The 21,377-nt window shown below is 40.3% G+C and overlaps 1 protein-coding gene across 1 annotated transcript in view; it reads left to right on the top strand.

The window, feature by feature from the left end:
• The window catches only part of smpd3 (sphingomyelin phosphodiesterase 3), an 83,617-nt gene that overhangs the window by 27,279 nt on the left and 34,961 nt on the right, over nucleotides 1-21,377 (top strand). Inside the window, exons 2-4 of the mRNA XM_056387261.1 lie at nucleotides 8,854-9,605; nucleotides 18,660-18,911; nucleotides 19,041-19,998. Coding sequence (XP_056243236.1) covers nucleotides 9,304-9,605; nucleotides 18,660-18,911; nucleotides 19,041-19,998 — 1,512 coding nt within the window. The 5' untranslated portion in view covers nucleotides 8,854-9,303. The remainder of the gene's footprint in view (nucleotides 1-8,853; nucleotides 9,606-18,659; nucleotides 18,912-19,040; nucleotides 19,999-21,377) is intronic.

The raw sequence follows: 21,377 nt of genomic DNA, 5'->3' as shown, positions 1-21,377 counted from the left end.
AGGGAAATGTGAGTTTGAAGTGTCATTGTTTTTGCTTTATTAGGAGACAAACGCCCACACTTCCCTTTGATTGAAGCACCTCTCTTCATATTCTATTCATTTTGGACTCTAGCTGTGAGTTTTCATCTGTCTGATGTAAAACAGGGCACTCTCTCCGTATTCATTCATAACAGGAGGCACAGAGCTAACTACAAATGAACTATTTTAAAAAGCCACTTCAGGAAAAATATTCACAGTGACTTTGTGTGTCCTTTGGCATCTCTCCGAATGCAATAGAGTCATTTTGGATGAAGGTCTATTAAATGTGTGATTGAACATGAACATAGCTGTTGGTTTGCAGTGTATTGATAGAATTAACTGTATTTCATCATATTGTGTTGCAAGCTGGTAATGGCAAGCAGAGCCTGAGAGCTAGTAACTTTTCTTGGCCTGAATCAGAAGCTAAAGCCAAGCAAGTGTTAAAGTTTGTCACAAATGTACACAGATGAAATCTTTAAACTATGCATGGCCCAAATATGAGGAGGGCCCACCAAAAAGCCTGAAAAAAATGTTTTGCTTTAAGTGCAATTTTGAAAATTTACATTATGATATCATAAATGAATTATTATCAGTAGATTAATAAAAGGTGTAACAGACAGGACAGTACTAGTCAGTAGAACTTTACATTGACATCATAAGAGTTATCTTGATGACAGAAATTGGTGACTAAATTATATCTTTAACTAGAAAATTCCAGGGAAATTTTGAGTGCCACGGGGGCTACTGCCGGGATGAGTACATGATTTATTTCCAGTGTTCAAAAGTCACCCTGATCATATTCTGGTTTTGAGAAATGTCTTGATATAAAAGACTCTGATATAAAACAATGTCACATCCCTCCATCATGTATTATGTGGGAAATATCTCATATTCTGTGTTGTTTTTTTTTAATAAAACAAAAGGGAAGATGTCTTCAAACTGGCATTTAACCCTCCTGTTATGTTCGTTTCTCAGGAACAGCAATGATGTTCCCGGGTCAATTCGACCCGGGGCATGTTTAATTATCCAGAAGTGTCAGAAACCAAAAAATCCCAATAAACATTGTTTATATCTCATTATTAACTCCATTACTAACCATTTCAATCAATATTTAGTGTAATGGTGTTCTTTACCTCTCACAGATCATGGTTCAATGAGGATAATTCACTCGTTTTTCATTAAAAATGCATGTTAAAACTTTTTTTAATGACTTTGGAAAGACCTACATATAAAATACAAGAGTTTTACATGACATTAATTTAAAAAAAAATTTATTTTACATTTTTTAATTTTTTTATGGAGTGATGTTGATAAATTAACACGAGACACCTCTTCTGTTCATCCAGTGTGACATTAGGGCCTGTGTTATAGAGTAGTGGAAGTTGCTCTACCCACTTGTCCTACACTGTCCTGATAGCTGCCAGCTTGTCTCTTGTCTCTCTCCCATCTGACAGCCCTTGTCTCTCGATTATCAAATCGGATTACTCTGGAGAAAATATGAAAAGTCTCCAGAGACATTGTGGCATGAAATATAGCCCTGCCTGTCTCTGCATCCCACAGACTGGCTGTTAATTCACCCATTGACTTATAGACCCCAGCCAGGATGAGGACCCCCAGATATGCATGTAAATGCATTTTATCCTGTTCCTTCCACTTTCATTTCGAGAAAGATTTTCTGTATTGAGTTGGGCATGACCAGCTCAAAAGCTGACTTGATGTCTGTCACACGAGTCACTGTCATCCTAGTGGTCCCTGGCACTGTCTTTATTATGTTTTCTGCAGACAGTTTTGCCTGAAGTATATTTGGAGATGAAGACCACTGTATTTCACCATTTTTTGATGTGAATGCCTTGCTTGGAGGAATATGAATAGCAGTTTCCTCATTTGGTTCATAATCAGAATCATCAGACTCAGAATTGAGCTCAAGATGGTCTTCATCTTCAGAAACATCCTCCTCTATTTCACTGTCATGATCAAAGATGAGTTACAGAGCCTCCAGGGTTGTCACCTGTTTACCTCTGCTGCTCATTTTGTAAAGCTCTGACAGAGAGTATATCATATGTAGCTGCAGAGTGTAATGTTGGTAGGACTCCCTTGCAGAGAATATTTATATGTTTTGCCCCTCCCCTGCTGAGTGTCCACTCAATGTGGGTGGAGTTTGCCCACGGCAACAGAAAAGGTTCCCGTCAAAAGTCATAACAACACCTGCATTCTCGCACTTTACAGATGAGGTCAAGAGAATAGGGAGTGTGTGTGTGTGTGTGTGTGTGTGTGTGGTGTGTGTGTGTGTGTGTGTGTGTATGTGTGTGTGTGTGTGTGTGAGAGATTGGGGTGAAATATGTCTTACAGTTGCAAAGAAACAAATAGTATTTGACACTTTTGACCCCTTTTAGCCTCCACTTTGACTGCCGGGTCAAATTGACCCGAACAGTATCTATGTAATATAAACATGCAGGGGGGGGTTGCAAATATTCGAAATGAACCATTTTAATTTTATATGTTGATTACACTTATTAAGCCAAGCAGAAGAAGTTTCATACCCAAAAAATACTTTTAACTATTTTTTTTTACATCTTTTAACTTTAAAACGGGTCAATTTGACCCGCAACATAACAGGAGGGTTAAAGGGTTAAAATCCTGAAAACCAAACAAACATTTGGTAGGTTTGAGCAGAACTGAAGTGGTTTAAGAGATGTATGCAGAAAAAAAAAAAAAACAAAATAACAAAATATTGATATATGATGATTTTATAGCATTTTCTTTATGTGTCCTTTTTTGGACGCGAGGAACCCCAGAGGGTACAAAATGTGTTACCAGTGTATAATAGACCTGTAACAGTAACTGACATTAGATTTTAAAAATATGTCAAAAACAACACTTTCTTGCAGAAATCCATACCTTCAGCTGTAACACAGCCAAAATGATCAGCAAATCAAAAAAGAAAAGTGAAGAAAATGTCCAAAAAAGGACAGAGGACCCCTGAGGGTTAATAAATCCCATGAACCGCTATTTAAATTATCACTATTATGTTTTTTTCTGTGCTAAATTTAACATTACTGGGGAGGAGAGCAACGCGACTAGAAGTGACAGGGAGAGAGGGCTAGTAGCTTCTCCTCTCCTCTGTCTCAGCGGAGACCGTCACAACTTCATTCACTCTTTTAACAAAACAAAAAAAAAAGCAACGAAGGAAGCAGTAAATGGACTTACATATTTAAGACCTAACTAAATGTCATTTAAGACCTAACATGCGGCTAATGTAAAGCTAGCAGAGCTTGGAGAGTTGGTTATCTGGTTGCTAGGCGCACACACGCACACAGGTCAGGAGCTGCCGTTGCCATGGCAATGTGAAAATCTGCCCAGAATTTGGCTTCTACATGACTTCAAACAATTGCAAATTATGAGAAAACCGTTACTTCTTTTCAAAAACCGAAAACACCGTGACAGACACTGAAGCCAGAAGTTTATACAGTCTCTATTTTATTCAGATATTCCTTAAAATGAGTGAGTAAGCTCAGTGCGAAGACAGAGTGAGATTCTTTTGAAAAAAAAAAGACGATTACATTAGGTGTCAATGAGAGTGAGACAGGTATTGCTGCCGGACTCGGCACCCCCGTTTAAATTTTGTGCAGACCCTGCCTGTCAAAGTTACATTTTATGAATCCCAACAACTATGTCTACATTTTGAGAAAGAATTATTTGTCTCCTTTTTACGGTTTGGCCGCGAGCTCGAGTTAAAAATAAAAATAAAGGTTATTTTTTACTGCTTCACGCACTCTAGCCAACTGACGCTTTCACTCTAACTTTGAAGAAAAAGTGATTTGCACTCCTCCTTTGAGTGCTCACAGTTTGAAAAGTTTACATGTTATGTAAAACAGTTGTTGTGTTTTGGAGAGAGCAGAAGTTTTCCTCCGTTTTATAGTTTGAATCACATTTCTACGTGCAGGTATGAGAGAGCTGGGTGACTCAGAAAAAAGGTGAAATTTTGTTAAAAAAAAGGTGAAATTTTGTGGGTTTTTAAAGAAAATTCCAATGCATTCCTAATGCATTATTTATTCCCACTATTTTGGGAATAATTTTGGGAAAAATTGGAATTTTAACACCAAAAGTCATAGCACCTCTTTTGGGATCAAGACGCACGTTTTGATGTATATATTACCGGGGTTTTCTCAAAGCTGTGGGATGAGTTACTCGCCAAAATTTGGCGGAAGAATAATAATAAGCCTGAGGAATATTAATAGATGCTCCCCCCCGAGCCACTCCTCTCAGCTATTCTAGCTGTAGAGGAGTGGCTCGGAGCTGAGCACCCGTGGCACTAAATTAACCATGTATTTATTTATTTTAATGAAATTATTACTACAAGTATGGCTATTATTATTATCATTATAGCAACCAGTCTGGCAGTATATCCAGCTGTTCCTGGTCTCTCTTCTCTCTCCACAGCTGAATTGAATTGAATTGAATTGAATTGAATTGAATTGAATTGAATTGAATTGAATTGAATTGAAACGAATTGAACTGAATTGAATTGAATTGAATTGAATTGAATTGAATTGAATTGAGTGTGACAGGCAACTGTTTGTGGTTTAAAGTCAAAGGAGATGATGTTTGCTAATTATCCTGCTCCAATCCAACCTCATAGCAAAAATGTCATTTTTTTAATCTAATATTATAGTAAATGCATTATTAAAAAAGGCTATTAATAAGCACTGAAGTTAAGTTATTGTTCAGTTATCTGTACATATGTGAGAATTAATGTATGAAAAGATGAAGAAGGCCCATTGATACCACACCTGCACACCTAATTTTCCGGTGGCATCTTTGTCAGTCTGAAATGTGAAAGGCGTCACTCGTAGTGACAGATTCACAGAGAGTTATCACCCCACTCTGCATGCAGTTCCTGCATGTTTTGGTTTTCCAGCCAGCAAACTCATTTCTTTTCAATCTCATTTTTAGCCGATGCAGGCACCTGTTTTCAGTATAAAAACCCATTGTATAGTATCTACTCGGGTCAGAATGGCAGGCTGAAGTTAGCAGCTGGCTGTCATTTTAATAATATTTAAATAAACAAAAGACTGTTGTGTCTGTGTCTGAATGTGTATGTGCCTGCTTTTGCCACTAAAATGTCTACCAACATACTCCTGGATCTTGTGCCGTCGTTGTTGATTTTTTGTCTCTCCTTAAAAGCTCATGTATTTGGATATGAATTGTGCACTGCTGCTAACCCTGATAAGTTTGTGCCAGCACATTTTCATCAATCAGCTGTGATTGCTGTGTCTTTTTCTGGGTTTCTGTGTGGATCCAGCTGCATATCCAAACTGAAAAGTCTTCACATGATCTGAGACAAACAGTCTTTTGAAAAGTGGAAGCCTTTTGCGGGCGACTTTAACACAACATCATAAAAGAAGCATAAAATGAACAAAGCCTGTATTGCAGTTAAAGGTAAACGTCTCCCTTCTCAGTTGGTCAGCTTCACCCTCCACCACTTGTCAATCATCTTAGTGGTCTCTGTGCCAGCATCCAAGGATGAAGGAAAATGCAGCCAATCAGCAATAATCAAAGCAGTGCTGATATTTTACTGAAATCAGTGGTTTTCTCTTTTGTACCACTTTCCTCCTTTGTTGACACACAGTTTCTCCAAACCTTTACTTTGAAACCTGCTCACTCCAGGCCATGCCTCTGTGGTGCAAAAAATATATGTAGAGAATATATCTTGAGCATGAAAATTAAATCTGTTGGAAATAGGGAGTTCCCAAAAAGATATAGATCAACATTTCGGGAAACAGACTAATTCTTGTCAAGAGAAAGATGAAAATATTGATACTCCTCTCATGCCTGCCTAGTAAATGTAAAGCTAGTACCAGTATCTTAGCTTCGTTTAGCTTAGCTTAGCTTAGCATAACTTGGTGGAAAAAATGAAAGCAGGGGAAAACAGACTGTATCCAAAGCTACTTACCAGCACCTCTAATTACGTGTTTCATCTCATGTTTCTAATCAGTGCAAAAACTGAAATGTTAAAATGAAAAACAATAATTTCTTTTGAATTATTTAATAGACCCACAGTGAGCCATAAATAGCTCCTTTTAATGCCAGGCAGCAGGCAATGAGAGAATTTGTCTGGATTAGTGTTTATGTAGGGAGGTCATGATCACTGAGTTTTTCTCTGTCTGCTCAGTCCTCTGTTTATGCCAAAGCGATACCAGAGTTTCGTTAGTTAATAGGCAAATCAATGCTTCACTGATTACCATCACTGTCATATTCACTTTCACATATTCATATTCACTTTAATACTGGTCACAACCTCAGTCCTTAGTATAAATCACAGACTGCCAATGCCATGCTGCATTTACCTAGTTAAGAGTACTGTCTGTCAACCTGCTAATCTGCCAGACAATCACACAAGTCGGAAAGCCGTTCAGACAGCAAAACAGTCTGTCAGTCAGTCAGCTGGAGGCACAGCAATCATACCAGTCGGGTGTAGTGGTGGGTCAGCAGATCATCTCCTCATCTCTCTCAACCAGACAACCAGCACAACAGGAAGTCAATCAGTAGCAGGCATCAAAGTCATCTTACTAAACAGGCAGCTGTTCTGTCATAACATGAATCGTTACTGTACACAAAGGTTTTCACTGTACAGAAGAAGATTACTAGGATGGAGGAGTCAGTGATTATGGTTATTCTGATCGAAATGTGCTTTTTCAGAGGATGAGCCTGTCACACAAAAGAGTCTCAATTTTGAAGAAAATAGCGTACTGACAAATGGCTCACGGTGCTGTTGTGGTAAAAAAGTGTTCTATCTTGAAAAGAAAAAAGAACAGACCGTGGATGCAGAATTAATTTATGATGACCGTGTGTCATCCTTGTCCTGTTTTTTTTTAATTGGGAGAATGTGTAGCTAAAGTGTGGTCAGTGTATACAGTCAACATTGAGGTTGAAAGAATAGATTGTCAACCAATTATTGAAAATATATAAACACATATGACAGCATTATCTTTTCTTTAAATTTCACAGGTTTGTTTACATTGTTAGTCAACTGGATGACGACTATATTGCAAACTATCATAATATTTGACAGTTGTTCCATTAGTACAGTTGATAGTGTTATTGGAGACACTGCTAGTGCGTGTTTTAATGTGGTATGAGCATGTAACATGTATGAACGCGATGTGTGTACAACATATGGTGAGTTTCAGCTTGGTGTGGTTTGATGGATCGTGGCGTCACTTTGTCATGCTATAGATGATACATTGTGTTATGGTTGTCCAACTCTGGTGGTCCGGGTGGGGTGCATGAGGTTACGTTAGGGTCAGCACTCTCTCTGTGTCTTTCTAAAACCTAGCTGTTGACATTAATCAATTAATCAATTAATTATTTTTTAATACTGAGGGAATGGATTTACTTCCCACTGTGGCTTGACATGTTATTACAGTCAGTTGAAAAAACATGCATGGACTGTAATTTCTGGTTAAGTCATCTGTGAGCAGGAGGAAAATGAGATCTTTTGAACAGTAGTGGTTAGTGTCACATTGATAGTTATTCTCTTTGTTGCCTTATTACATCTACTTCTAGGAAGTGTTTCCACATTTTCTATTTAAAAAAGGACCTTAATTATTAAAATGTGATGGATGCATAATTTCTGTTGCTACTGTAGTGGAACAGCTTTTACTTGTATTTGTGCTCTAACAAATTAGCAACTGTTTAATTACATTTATCTATACACCCAGTATGTTACATACTTTGTAATGAGACAATAAGCTAAACTAATGTAACATGAAATGTTCTTTAATGAAACCTTGCACCCACTTAGGTTACAGTTTTGTTTTGTGTTGTGCTGAAACTAGAATTAGACTTCAATGTGCTGTAAGTTTTTGAATAATACCAAGATAAAATACATTTCCGGGCCTGATCTGGGCCAACTATCGCACATACAGCTCAGTTTTGGGAATGGCAAATGTCATATGGGCCAGATTTGGCCCATATGCAACAAACCAGTTTTAGGGTGAGTTTTATATTATGACAACAGGACCAGGTGTGTTGTTTTAACTTTCTGTTTTTACTTGTTACTTTTTATTATTTTTTCTTTTTCTGTTTCTATTAAAGTCATTGCAGGGTGAAAGAGCTTGAGGCTATTTTGGTGCTCTTTTGCATGTGTGATTTAAAAATCGACCATTTTAATGCTGTAGCCACAAATAGTGGATAGTGTGAACATATTTCAGTAAGGAAAAGCAGTTGTGTCTTCCATTTTTCCATGGCCTGAATCTGGACCATATAAGGCATAATTATCAGATGATATTGGACCAATTCTGGTGCACACACGAAAAATATTCAGTCAATACCAGAGAATAGCAGAAGTATATGGGCCAGACCCAGCAAGGGACTCGGGTATATGTTGGGTCAAAGGTTTCATTTTGCTATCTGGTGTATTCCAGTAACTACATGCTATTAAATATTAATGCTGATTTTTTTTATATAGATCCATTATAATGTTTTTCATCCCTCTCTTAATTTGGAATGGTTTTATTCAGTTCACAAAAGGTTAAATTGGCAATATCAATGTTGAAAACCTGGATGTCTTGTAATATATAAGAATAAAAATAAATCACACTTCAAAAGAATTCTTCTGTTCAAAAGACATTTTTGCCAGTGGACTCACAAGCACAGCATTTGAACTTACAATTATCTGTCTGCATTCACAAACATTAGGACATTTATGACGTCCATTCTGCTCCCAGCATGCTTACATCTGAGCGAGTTAATCACTGTCATCCATTTCTCTCTCTCTTTGCCCCTCCCTGTTTTCTTCCTGTATTCTTCTATCGATCTGCTCACTTCCTCCAGGTCTTGAGGAAATGGTGATGTTTAATGGCAGCCTCCGCCTGAGGTTGTTGGAGTCCTAACAATCATAGAGCCATCATCAAGGGAAAATCTCTCATCATGGCAACCTCCTACCTCCAGCCTGCACTCCTTGACCCCTCCTTTAGAGGCTGTAATTGCTGAGGGAGGGTTAGTGAGAGTAAGACAAGCTTGCCTGTGAAGACAATCTTCCAAATCATGTAGTGTAACTTTCTCCAAGGAGGGGGGAGGGTCTACAATTGAGTCTGATTTATTTTTTAATTATTGCTGTTTATCTCCGGAACAGATTTGTACTTGGTTAAAAAGTTTATGTGTGTGTGGATGGAGAGTGCGAGGTGAGGAGAAAGCGACAGAGGAAGAAAGAGAGAGAAAGAAAGAAAGAAAGAAAGAAAGAAAGAAAGAAAGAAAGAAAGAAAGAAAGAAAGAAAGAAAGAGATGGTCCTCCACACCACCCCTTACTCCAGTGCCTGTTTGCACTTCCTGGATGGCTTATCATGGAGCTTGGTGTTCCCCTGCTACTGGCTCCTGGACCGGCTCCTGGCTTCATGTGTGGCCACCTCACTGGAGAAGCGCCAGCGCTCCCAGGACCCCTGCTCCTTCCTCACCCTGTGTGTCCTGATCTCTGCACCCTTTTACCTGCTCCTCCTCCTCGCCTCCCTGCCTTTTGCCCTTCTGGGCTTCATCATCTGGGCTCCCCTGCAGGCCATCCGCCAGCCCTACTTGTACACCTACCGCAGGTTAGTGTTGATAGTGAAAGTGACTTACTACTTCTAAAACTATTTCTTGTTGTCAAGTTACATATCAAATAAGACAATTGGAAACATTTATGACAAGACTGTGTGTTGTTAGTGCTAGTGTTTTTCAAAATTCAGACTGCATGCCACATAAACCCTACAATGTCTCATTCTCCTCCCTGGGTTCTTCTGCTCCACTAGGTATATATACTATATGTGTTGTGTGTTGTGCCAGTTCACACTTAAAAAGAACTAGTTCCAAGTTCAGTTCATACAGATGAAAATTAACTAGTTCACGTTAATAGTTCATTTTTAAAAATTTTGAACAGTTCAAAAAATGAACTAGTTCACGTTCATTTGTAAGTAAATAAAGGCTGATATTCTTTTTCAATAGAACCTCCTTCTACCCATCCATCACCAGCTCCAAATCATTGCCACTCCCAAACTAAATGAGTTATTGTTCACCACTGAAGAATCACAGACATGAGTTACATTTAAAATCCCTGTATAAATATAATCCTTCTATGTCTTCGCTTGTTTGTTCATGAAACTGCTTCAAATGCTCAAACAAATTGGCTTCAGCAGTAGTAGATGCGTCTGTACTGTCTGCACTGTCTGTACCGCTAGCACCAGCCAAGCTGGGCCGTGCGGTGTGCCGTAAAACTGTCATAAAAACGTGTCATAAAACTCCAGTGAGAGGGAGAGAGAATTTGTAAACTGATTCGTTCAGTTCAGGCACAACGCTGTATACATAAATACATGTATACATATATATAGTGTTGAGTGACCATGTTGTACCTACAATGCATGACTGGACACTGAGGCATCCATAGTTTCATTTTGGTTAAGGTTATGAGAGGATTGTGGTTTTAGTTAAATGTTAATAAAGTAAACATGTCATGTGTGGTGCTTCAAATCACTGCTGACTTTTTGTACATTGAGTGTTATGCAGAAACGTTCATTAAAGAATATTCCTCACTATGTTGATAAAAAGAATTATTCAGGGGGTACTATTATAGTATTAAATGTGTTTGCTGTTGCAGTTAAAGTAGTACTATTTTTGCAAAGAAATGTCTGAGTGGATATAAAAAAGGTTTGAAAAAAACAAAATGTGACAAAGTGCAATAAAAATGGACGTAGCAAATAAGTCATGACATACACAAAGCATGTGACTAAAACATCACGCATAACTGAAGAAAAAATGGTGGTACATGAAAACATCAGATATTGTATACTGTAAACTTCCTAGAATTAATGCATGAAATAAATATAAATTCCATATTTGAAGATTTGAGTGGGACTCACACAAGTCGGAAAGCCATTCAGACAGCAAAACAGTCTGTCAGTCTGTCAGCTGGAGGCACAGCAATCATACCAGTCGGATGTAGTGACTCTGGAAATTAAGTTGGAAATTGGATTAATGTTTGGTGACTTTCATGGCCATTCAAGCCTTAGTTCAGTGACTCTTGATTTTATCATCAATAAAAACGATGTCTGTCTTATAAAAATATATGGTTCTATGATGGAAATTAAAAAGTTTGTGACTGTCTACATCAAATATATGAATAGACATTGATTATGAATCCAAAAAATTGCTTTTCAGTACAAAAAATCAAAATTCAGTTAAAATAGATCAAACTGATGGTAATAAAATAAAGCTATAGCCTTGTTAAATTAACAATGAAACTACTGTAATATGTTGAGTGACATTGAGGATATCATATAAAAAAAAAATTCATATAGGAATTAACAGTTTGTAAAAAATACTCCTGTAACCAGCATTTTGTTTAGATGGGAATGGACATAATTTTAAGTAGGCTTTAACAGATGATTGGCAATTTACTCTATCACTCAGTCATCAATATGAATGCGTGTTAAACGTGATTGGATAAAAACACCATTCATCAGTGGTCTTTCATTCTGATTTTCAAACTGGCTTTTCTGGAAAGAGCCTGTTTCATTGCCAGGTTTCTCCAGACCTACACATCAAAATGACTTTCTGAATCAATTTGAGATGAGAAATAGGCCATGCAGTTGCAGGGTCATGCTTCATTTGATATCTAGAGAATCAGTTGTTCATATAGTTCGGAGATTTGAGGAAGCAACAAATGGAGTCATTATCTACTGTAAATTGTTTTCACATTGGTCTGGCTCCCAGCTACCGGGGTCAATCAGTTTTCAGGGGGTGTTTGGTTGTTTAAACAACCAATGGCTACCCACCATAACTGCAAACTTTGAAATACTGTATTTAGCTGTTTACTGTGGAGGAGCAGCACTCTCTGCCAGTAACTTAGCAGATTCCCCAGTAAAACACAATGTAAAATTTGATAGGTGATCCTTTTGCTATCTGTCATTGAGACTGTCCTGTGCAAAATGGTGCAGCAGCTTATTATGACCCATAGTTACGTTTTGTTATTGGCCGACATCCAGTGGACATCTAGTGGCCGTAGTAATTATGACACGAGCAAAGGGAAAAGTGCAGTGACGCAGTACATACAAAGTCCGTGTTAGGAGGAGGTTGGGGTGGATGGATGAGTCAACAAAACACAGGAATATGACACAGGAGATCGGTTTTCAATTCCCATGTGAAACCAGTAGTTTACAGTATTATGTGCATGCAATGCAATTATATTCAAGGAATATATTACTATCCTGCATACTTGTATAATGATAGTGCATTCACACTATTGTAATTCAAATCTTTTTTTTATTCTTATGTTTCTTCCGTCCTGTTTTTGGGGCTTAACTTGTCCTGGTGTATTTCCATTCATGGTTCTGATAGGAGTTGCTGTTTTTTCAGAAATATCAGTCGTTTGAGAAATCACGCTCAGCTTGATGTCAAGTTTGTGTCTTCCAGGTAGACACAGCTGTTCAACATGGCTCGTTACGGGACTCTTCGATCTCTTTGATGTTTCTAAACACAGCCACACACACACACACACACACACACACACACACAAACATACACACACACACACACACACACACACGCTATTAACACAGTATCAGAACGCAGGCAGAAATGGACAAAGCTGATTCTTATTGGCTAATTGGATTCATTAACTCTTAACTCTCCCCTTCTACTCTCAAGTAAATGAGCATGTATAGGGCAAATCAGCACTGTGTATGTGTGTGTGTGCTTTTGTGTGCATGTGCTTGTGTACAGTGGTGTAGTCTACTTTATTGTAGTGGGTATTGCTACCCCCCCCCCCCCCCCCCCATCACAGTGTCTAACTATCTGCTGTACATTTAAACTTACACTAATTCTGCTCAAGCACACAGAGCTCTCTGCTCCTTTTAGCGAATTTCACTAACTCAAAAGTTGTTTACATGCTGTTCAGATCTGCTAGTGACTTTTGCTTAGCAGTTAATACTAGCTTCTCTCTCTCTCCCTCTATCTTGCTCGCTCGGTGTGATGTTGTTGTAACTTCAGTGTAGAGGATTGTTATGTTAATTACATCTTAAGCGATGTCTACTGTCTTACTTTGGGCACAGTTCCACTCGCTAACCGCAGCTAAGTGTGCATCCTAACCGCCAGCCCTGAAAATTTTCCTCAATAAAATCTTACAAAATCTTTTAAACACCACAATTTCCAAAATTCATTGACAATTTTTATATCAAAACTGTGATTTTTGTCCTGTATCACCCAGTTTTGGTCTCATTCTGATATCTTTTACGCTTTTCGAGGAAATCCCCCCAAAGTGCAGAGAGGGCTGTCCAAAGCTCCCATAGATGCCCATGATAAACTGAGCTCTGAAGCTCTTGCCTTCAACAGAGTTGAGAGGAGTTTAAAAACTGCGATAAAACCTAAACCGTAAACTGTAGGTACACATATAAGATATCTATGTCTTTACCATGAATCTCAAAACATGGCAGATTGTTGTAAACTGAGCAACTGGCTGAAACAAACCAGAACAATCAATTCAAATCTTTTTTATTTATATTTTAAAACTTTTCTAGTATTGTTTCACATAAGCACAGTGCTTATCCATGACTGTTCGTTGTTATTATTGTAACAATGACAACAAAGATTGTCTCATGTTGAGGAAGTACTTATTTTAACCCAATTCATGATCTTTTCCCAAACCTAACCAAGTAGTTTTAATGCCTAAACCTAACCAAGTAGTTATTGTGCTTAAACCTAACCAAGCCATTACCATTATTATAGTGACCTCGGAAACATTTTCTCACGGCTCTCTTGTGTGTTTATTATGGTAACCATGACAACCGAGGTCCGGTAGGCATGCCGCTGTAGGGGCGCTATTTCAGGAGACACTCCTATGGGTTGTATCCGAGGGTTCCAGGACTTTTTGCTCCTGCCGCTGGTAGGGGCGCTATATAAGGAAACACTCCTCTGGATCGTATTTGAGGGTAGGAATAAATGAACGAAACGCTCTCATGGATTGGAGGACTTGTTGCTGTTATTCGTTTCCACTAACTATAGACTACTTCTGTCCCAACATCAATCTGCTAATGATTTGATGAATTATATTGGCTACTGTCAGTTTTAACAAAATAAGATCAAGAAGCAGTGATCTGTATGGACTGCATTAGCAAAAGCAGGAGAATAGAGTTAAATTTGTGTAGAAATACAATATTAAAAATGAAAAATAGAATTCAGGTTATATGCACTTGATATGAAAGACAGAGACAACTAAAGTGGAAGCTGGATAGATAGATAGATAGATACTTTATTTATCCCCTAGGGGAAATTCATGTGCCCATTAGCTCACTGTTGATAATAATGATAATTAAAACAGTTAATAGTGAATAAGAAATAATAATTACATTAGTCAACTTCCTTTGGCTAAGGCGTTATATAGCATGATGGCAGTGGAAACAAAGGATCTCCTGAACCTCTCTTTTCTGCAGTGCCTTGAGAAGTACGTTTGCTCCACCTGTAGCTGCTTCTCTGTCCTGCCAGAATGTTGTGGAGAGGGTCGTTGGTATTGTCTAAGATGGCCTCCATCTTACATTGCATGCGTCTCTCCACAACAGTCCTGAGTGAGTCCAGACTCCTGCCAAGCACAGACCCAGCCTTTTGACCAGCTAATTTAGTCTCTTTGTGTTCATGTCAGACATGCTGCTGCCCCAGCAGTCTGCAGCATAAAGGAGTACACTGGCCACCACTGACTGATAAAACGTGCAGCATTTCACTGCAGACGTCAAAAGTACCTGAGCCTCCTGAGGAAAAAGAACCAGCTCTGCCCCTTCAGGTAGATGGCATCTGGGTTCAAGGACCAGTCCAGTTTACTGTCCAGTTGAATACCTAGGTATTTATAAGTGTGCACCACCTCAATGTCCTTCCCTCGAAAGCTGACTGGCTGAATGGTGGGCCTAAACCTCTGAAAGTCAATGACCATCTCCTTGGTCTTGGAGGTGTTCAGAAGGAGGCAGTTCTTGTTGTTCCATTCACTGAAGACCATTGTCAGATCCCCGTACTCCTACTACCGCCCATTCCTGATACCTGCCACAATAGCTGTCATCTGAGTATTTCTGGATGTGGCAGGACTCAGAGTTGTATTTAAAGTCCGCTGTATACAGGATGAACAGGAACGGCGCCAGAACAGTCACATGTGGAGCCCCAGTGCTGCTCATCACTGTCCCTGAGACACAGTTACCCAGCCTGACGTACTGTGGTCGTCTTGTCAGGTAATCCACACTACAGGACGTGAAGCAGGGATCCACCCCTATCCCTTCCAGCTTGTCTTTAAAAATGGGTGGTTTGGGGCATCGAGTGGCACAGTTGTTTGAGCAGAGACTAAGGTCCTCGCTGCAGTTGGCCCCGGTTCGAATCCTGCATCGGACGGCCCTTTGCTGCATGTTATTCCACCTCTCTCTGCCTCCCCATTTCCTGTCTCTCTCTACTGTGCTATCAATAAAGGCATAAAAAGCCCAAAAAAATAAAAAATGGGTGGTTGGATGGTGTTAAATGCACTTGAGAAATCAAAGAACATAATCCTCATGTAACTCCTGGCTCATCCACATAAGAATGGGCCCAGTGGAGCATGTAAAGGACGGCATCATCCACTCCAATATGTTCTTTGTAAGTGAACTGTAGAGGGTCTAGTGCATGTTCACCCTGTGGCCTCAGAAGGTGGAGCAGCTGCCTGCTGCTGCTCCAGGGTCTTCATGATGTGTGATGTGAGGGCCACCGGTCTGTAGTCATTTACATGTCTCTCAGCCGGTCTTCCTACCTTAGGGACCGGAACAAGACATGATGTTTTCCACAGGACCGGGACCCTCCCTGTTTTAAGGCTTAAGTTAAAGTTCCTCTAGAGAGGCTCAGCCAGCTGGGCTGCACAGTCCTTTAACAGCCTCGGACACACACTATCCGGACGTGTTGCTCCTCCATCACCTCCTCCACTGTAAAGGACAGGAGACTTGACCCCAGTATAGAGGGAGTTGCAGCTGCAGTGTCAGGTTGTGGAGGAGATGCTGTAGGAGAAGCTGCAGCTGAAGCAGTGGGAGAGAGAACAGATGAGGCTGTGTCAAACCTGTTGTAGAACAGGTTGAACTCATTGGCCTTGTCCACATCACCTGATGTTGTTTGGCTGTTCTTCTCTATAGCCAATGACGGTCCTCATCCCCTTCCACATCTATCTGGTGTTGTTGTGCTGCAGCTTCCTACTTTCTACCTTTCTACCTTTGCCTGCTTTAATCTCCTCTTCAGCTCATGTTGCACACACCTGAGCTATTCCCTCTCCATCCCTGAAGGCCTCCTTTTTCTGGTTGAGGAGGGTCTTGATGTTACTGGTGATCCAGGGTTTGTTTTTTGGAAAGCAGTGTACAGTCCTTGCTGGTATTACAGTGTCCATACAGAAGTTAATGTAGTCCGTGGTACATTCGACCATTTTATCAAGGTCAGGGTCCTTCCGTTATAATTTCCCTGTGACTCCAACAGGACATCCCAATCTGTGCACTCAAAACAGTCTTTTAGAGACTCACTGGTCCCTGGGGTCCAGTTCCTGAATGAGCGGGTGGTTGCAGCCTGCCTCAGTACACAGGGCTTGTAGGAAGGCTGAAGAAGAACCAGATTATGATCTGATCTGCCAAGTGGTGGTAGAGCTGAAGCAGTGTAGGCCTCCTTGACTTTTGCATACAATGGATCAAGTGTCTTATTTTCCCTTGTGGGACAGTCAACATACTGAGTGAAGCCAGTTATGTGAGAGGTGAGAGTGAATCCCTTGATATTGCAATGAATGCATCAGGGTGCTCATGAATGAAGTCACACGTAAACAAAAACGGTGACGATGTGTGAGAACTCCCTCAGTACATAGTACAGTCCAAGACCAACTGCCAACAGTTCAATATCCCAACAGCAGATCTTCTCCTTCACTGTGATGTGACCGGGGTTGCACCATCTATTGTTCACAAGCAGAACCAGTCCTCCATCTTTATTCTTTCCACTTGCTCTGGCATCCGCTCGTCCTGCAGTGAAGCTGGGTAAATCCACACAACAGTCGGGAGTGTTGTCTTTTAGCCAGTTCTCTGTGAAACACATGAGACTACACTCATGATATGCTTGCTGGTTCTTCACGAGTGCCTCCAGTTCATCACACTTGTTAGCCAGGGAGTTGGGATTTCCCATGAGGATTGATGGTAGAAAAGGCATATATCTCCATCTCCTAGCCTTTAGCTTAGCCCCGGCTCTGCATCCACAGTACGGCTTCTTCATCTCAGCCAGTATGGGATGTTTAACTCCATATCTGGTAAACTTTAATACCAGGAGTTCTTCCTTTGTGTACACTATTTTCTCCATCGTCAGACAAAACAACAACGTAGAATAAAAAACATCAATCAACAAAAAATATACTAATATATACAAATATATTGCAAAAAACTAGGAGCTACACTGACTTGCTGCCACTTGTTGCCAGCGCATCGATTACCGGCTTGAGTATCAGTTATCAGTTTGTTCGAGTGAACAAACCTGTTAACAGGCAAATTCACACAGTGTGACACCTGCTGCTCATTTTCATGTTTGCTGTCAGTTATAGGGATCTCATCTTTTAATTGTTGAGAACAGACTTTACTGTCCACAGTACATCCTGAGGAAAACTTACTGAACTGCTTTCATTTTCAAAATAGAAAAGATGCCTGCAGCACATGAACAGGCAACACAAGGCTACTGCATTCCTCTATAACTTATGCACCAACAAATGAAAGACTTCATTCAATATGAATATAATTACTGTGATTGTAGGTCATAAAACAAAAGGATTTATGGCACCTCTTAGTAATAATAAATTATGTAATACAGCTTATCATTTAATATTAAGTTTTCTTTGTCAATTGTACTGAAAAAATAAAATGTGCCATGTTACAGTAAATACAGCTGAAATCACAGCTCAGTCTTTGTCTTTCATTAATGTGTTTGGTGATTTTGTCAGATGAAATTATACCTTATAAAATCAGGAATTGACCAGAGGTGGTCCAGACATATGGTTTTGACTTAGTCTTGTTTGACAGTTGCACCATACACCGGCATCTACTGCAATGTCTTAATTGGTAATGGACTAATTGACAGCTCTACTGTAGACACATTTCTTTAAAGGCAAAACTGAAAGTGATATAACAGCTGTGGATTTTTACACCACAGCTTTTCCCCACAGAGCAGCTGATTAGGCTTCAGCGCACCTTGCTGTGTGAACAAGTGTATTAATGAGAACCCGCGAAACTCATTTAACACTGCAATGCTTCAAGAGATGCAGCTTAACAGAACCATTAGCCTCAATCTGGAACTATTTCTTGAGGAACTATTTTGTGAGGTTGCCAGGCGACTATCTGAGACTCCAGGAAGTCACTTTCTCCCTGTTAAAACAGAAACTTTGTATTTTGTATAGACAAAACAAATTAGATATAATGCGTTAATTAGTGAGCTGTATAAGTGCTTTGGCAGGCTAGCTGTCATGTCTTTATGCTTTGACTTTCATATTAAGCGTGCAGATATGAGTTTGGTATTGATCCTCTCATCTAAATTGGGCAAGGTAGGTATTTGGGTACTCGAGAGCTTCTGTTTGATTTAATATTGTATTTCTTTCTTACCTTGTGCAGACCAGACAAACACCAGATCGAGCAGGGCCAGGCAGGGTTGGGGGGCATAGGTATTGGGGAATGGAGGCCACAGGGCAGAAGCTTCTGTTTCTGCAGTGCCAACGTATGCCTGCTGCCCGACTCCCTGGCCAGGTTCAACAACCTGTCAGACACCCACAGGAGAGCCCACGAGTTGGGGAAGAGGATCCGCAACGGTGCCAGTCGGCCTCAAATAAAAATCTACATTGACTCACCTACTAACACTTCCATCAGGTAAGGAGAGCTCTCTCCTGGGCTTCTGCTGCTCATGTCTTAGCAGTAGTAAAAACATTTATTGCTGTCATAAATACCAATCAAACAAATACATTTTGAATTTGTCTGTCTTTCTGTTCCATTCTTTAGTGCGGCATCCTTCAGCAGCCTTGCCACAGGTTTCCGTCGTACCTCCTCTCTGGACCATCGTCCAGACACCACACACACCACCAATGGCCCAGCGGACACTGAAAACGAACCCCCCACCGAGTGCCCAATTCACCCCTCAGGTGCCACCAACTGCCCTTTACACCCCGCTGCAGGAGACCAGGGCTCCTCTGGATGCCCCCTTCACCCAGACGAAACAGACACCACAGCAGACTGCCAACTCCACCCAGCGGGGGCTAACAACAGCTCTGGCTGTCCTGTTCACACCTCAGGGGAGGCTCCAGATTGTCCCATGCATTCCACAGGGCCTCAGCGTGTCCCTGGCCATCATGACTGTCCCATGCATGGTGAAGGGAACCAGCCAAAATCCTCAACAGACTGCCCACATCACACCTCAGGGGTTCAAATCAGCATCAGTGCTCCAGACCCAGACCCCCAGGAGGAGGAGGCTGAAACAGGGAACCATCGGCCAGGGGATCAGGCAGGAGGAGACACGAGCAGCATGACTGCCTCCAGGGAGTCCCTTGCTCGTTACCATGGAGGTGACAGCGGAGTAGGGATATCCTCCAACAACACACTCTCTCATGTCCCTCGCACGTCAATCTTCAAGCGCCCTGGACGAAAACGCCGCCACGGAGATGAGACATTCGACCATGAGATCTCTGCCTTTTTCCCTGCCAACTTGGATTTCCTGGCTCTACAGGAAGTGTTCGACCACAGCTCGACAACTAGACTGCGGCGGCAATTGCATCGCTACTTTCCGTATGTGCTGAGTGATGTTGGGCGGTATGGCTGGAAAGGCTGCTGCTCCAGGTTCAAATTCCTGAATAGTGGGCTGATGCTGGCCAGTCGATACCCAATTCTGGATGCACGCTATGAGTGCTACCCCAATGGGAGAGGGGAGGACGCACTGGCAGCCAAGGGGACGCTGTTTGCCAAGGTGAGAGGTTTTACTTTACTTTTACTTTTACTGCACTGGCTCTATCCTGTAAAACCTGTGAAGGCCTCCTCACAGTGACCACACAGTGACCACAAAACTTCTTTTCCCAGCTAAGTAATAGTCCAACACTTTAGTTGTGTACAAAATCAGCAAAGCAGATATAACTTTTTAGGAGGGAGCTTTAGAGGTGCTAGTAAGTGGATTATTTTACCTTTAGACCGACACAGTCTAGCTGTTTCCCTCTGCTTCCAGTATTTATGTTGAGCTAAGCTTAAATTAAATCTCCTGTATCCAGCCTCATATTGAATGGACAGACATGAAAGATTATTAAACTAACTAGTGTATTTCCTAAAACTTCAAGCAATTAAAGAGTAACCGCCACACAATCAGGAAAGTAAGGAACAAATGTCCTGAAAATGTCTCATATTTTCAGTCATATTCTACCTACATGAAATAACGTGATTGCTGCTCCAGCAACTTCAATATCAAATTTTGAGACAGACAACCTTCTTGTCATTTTGACACGGTTTCACAATTTAGTTTAATAGTTGAACTTTTCCTGTATGAAGGTAGATTTGTCTCAATATTATTTGTGTGAATAGATCAGTAAACACCTTTCACAAATACAAAAAATACATTTGTAAATTCACAAAAGTATCTTGCAAATATGAAACAGATTTGCAAATACACAAACAAATTTCATAGTAATTACAATAAACTCAATGGTAAAGAAATGTCACCAGTTATCTTACAGGTTAGATGGGTATGAAATGTGATCTGTTTACAATGTGTCTTCATCATCATCACAGTGTATGAAATCCAGCACCCTGCTTTCATTCCCTTAGTCTGCAACATGAATGGTTACTGTCTATGGCAACAAGTGGAGACAAGTTTAGTTGTTAACATTAGCTTGGCATACATATTTGCAATGAACAATAACAGTCATACTATCAAAGACCTTAACCAGGTCCTGTCACTTAATATCATAGAAGACTGCGTGCTCTTACTTTGAAAAGCGGAAATTGCGTTGTCTCCAGGCTACTAGAGTTTTCAGAAAGTGGCAGAGTGATACAGGTCAATTTTCATTCAGACTGGCGGAAAAATTGTCTCAAAACCGTGTGAGTGTAAAATGCAAATCCACAAGTGTAGAATTGAGATCCACAAATGCTTTTTCACTTCACAAAAATTCATTGAGAAATGTCTGAAAGTTATTTCACAAATAGTTTTCATTTATTTGTAAATTAATTCAATTTTGTAGTGTGGTAAAACATCATGAAGGCAAAGATTTCAACATCCAGATTCTGATTCTCTTTGTACTGTTAAAAAGTTTGATACATTAGTGTCTGTCTTCTCTGTCTACTATTGCCACAATGTTTCTG

Source organism: Seriola aureovittata, chromosome 10, assembly GCF_021018895.1.
Source record: "Seriola aureovittata isolate HTS-2021-v1 ecotype China chromosome 10, ASM2101889v1, whole genome shotgun sequence".
NCBI classification, from domain to species: Eukaryota; Metazoa; Chordata; class Actinopteri; order Carangiformes; family Carangidae; genus Seriola; species Seriola aureovittata.
This window is presented reverse-complemented; position numbering and strand designations above follow the sequence as displayed.